This window comes from Tupaia chinensis, unplaced genomic scaffold (assembly GCF_000334495.1).
Source record: "Tupaia chinensis unplaced genomic scaffold, TupChi_1.0 Scaffold000478_3, whole genome shotgun sequence".
Classification (NCBI taxonomy): Eukaryota; Metazoa; Chordata; class Mammalia; order Scandentia; family Tupaiidae; genus Tupaia; species Tupaia belangeri.
The window spans coordinates 535997-537890 of record NW_006159990.1 but is presented as its reverse complement, the minus strand read 5'-3'; the positions used below and the strand labels follow the sequence as shown (position 1 = coordinate 537890).

At 34.1% G+C, this 1894-nt stretch overlaps 1 protein-coding gene across 1 annotated transcript in view; it reads right to left on the bottom strand.

Annotated features, from left to right (window-relative positions):
- Positions 1-1894, bottom strand: part of MMS22L (MMS22 like, DNA repair protein) — a gene marked incomplete at its 5' end in the record, with an annotated part of 162514 nt that overhangs the window by 149141 nt on the left and 11479 nt on the right. Inside the window, one exon of the mRNA XM_014590732.2 lies at positions 208-298. Coding sequence (XP_014446218.1) covers positions 208-298 — 91 coding nt within the window. The remainder of the gene's footprint in view (positions 1-207; positions 299-1894) is intronic.

Genomic DNA, 1894 nt, shown 5'->3' with positions numbered 1-1894 from the left:
AAAGTGAGAAAGCAAGCCACCAGGTCCGGGACTTAAACCATGGTCAGTCACGTGGGAGTCCAGTGCCCTTAACCACCATGCCACCTGCCAGCTCCACTACTTGATTTTTTTAAAATATACCAAAAAGCACATATTATTTGTGTAATTTTAGAAAACAATAAAAGTTTAGATTAAAAATAGAGATAGGACACAAATCCATAAACTTACTCAATTTTTCACCAAGTATATGAAGAATTTCTAGCACCAGCCAGTGGATGTCCAAATGGAGATGTAATAAATGCCACGATGGAGGAAAAAGCTGTGAATGACATTATCAACTGTGACTGAGAATTCATAACACTTCTCTAGGCATTTTATAGCATGTCATAACACTCCTCCATAAACATAGGATAAAGAACCAATTAACCTACCACTATTCAAAAGCTCAGGGGAAACCTTTGTCTTGTTCATTAGAGGATTCTTTCGCTGAAGTTCTTTGAAAGCAGGATATATTTTCATCTGTTGGTTTAAGATAAACCCACCTTAGGACTGCTGAATAGACTGTATAGTAAAGATCCCTTCCAACCCACCTCTGATTCTAATAAAGCTGCAAGGCAGTAAAAGAATTTTTTAAAACACTCTTTATAATTTAGTTTGGGAATTAAATTAGAAAATATTTTTCTTACTGCCATGACTACCTAAGAATTCCTATAAAAACATTTTAACAAAATAACTGTAGACTATCATGCAGACACTATTGTCAACCCTATTAAGAAACAGACACATTTAAAAAGGTGAAGAAATTTAGTTCTCAATTCACATACTAGGATTCGAGCCCAGTTCTATTCAATTCAAAGCCAGTATTTTTAACCACTGTACTGTACTGGACTATTAATAACCTTTCTATGGTCAATCACTGTAAAAATAAATGCGACATATTCCATTGAAACAACTAAGGAGAGTGATCAAGAGGGGACTTGCCCTCATCTATACAAACAAAACACAGCTGATCTTTGAACAGCATCATGTGCAATGTGGGTTTACATATATAGAGATTTTTTCCAATAAATATATTGAAAACTACAGTACATAGTATTATAAATGTATTGTCTCCTCTTTATGATATTCGTAACATTTTCTTTTCTCTATCTTACTTTATTGTAAGAATACACTATTTTAATACATATAATGTACAGAGTATATATTAGTTGTTCATATTATTGACAAGGCTACTGGTCAACAGCAGACAATTAATACTTATGTTTTAAGAGAGTCAAAGTTATACGAGCATTTTTTTATTGTATTAGAGAATGGTGCTCCTGACACCTGCATGTTCAAGGGTCAACTGTAAAATGCCTCACCAGGAAAATAGTACTGGCGCAGGAATAGATGATAAGCAAACAGCAAAAATAGAGAAGTGGATCTCAAATTAGTGCAGAAAGCCCAAGTCATTCAATAAAATTACTAACATCCATTTGCAAGAAACTAAAGTTTTGCACATTTTAAATAAATGGAAGAAAATATTTGTAATACAAAAGAGCTAACAACAACAAAAACTCTAGTAAGAGTCTCTAAAAACTAATAAAAGACAGATGTTCAAGTAGAAATATCCATTAAAACAATACTCTTTATATACAAGATTGATACAATACAATAAATACATGAACAATACTTATTTTCTAATTTTTTGTTTGTTTCAGATAAAGACAGTATTGAGCTGGCCCCATGGTATTGTGGCTAAGGGAATCAGATCCTACATGGCCAATGGTGTATGTGATTTGAATCTCAGCCTCAGTGGCTTTAGAAACAAGCCAGGCACACATGGGAATGTGCCCAAAATCTCAATAGGACAGAGAAATGAAGACACAATTACAGTGTAACCACGCCTCACTGGGGGTACTTTTTCCCTCTCCCT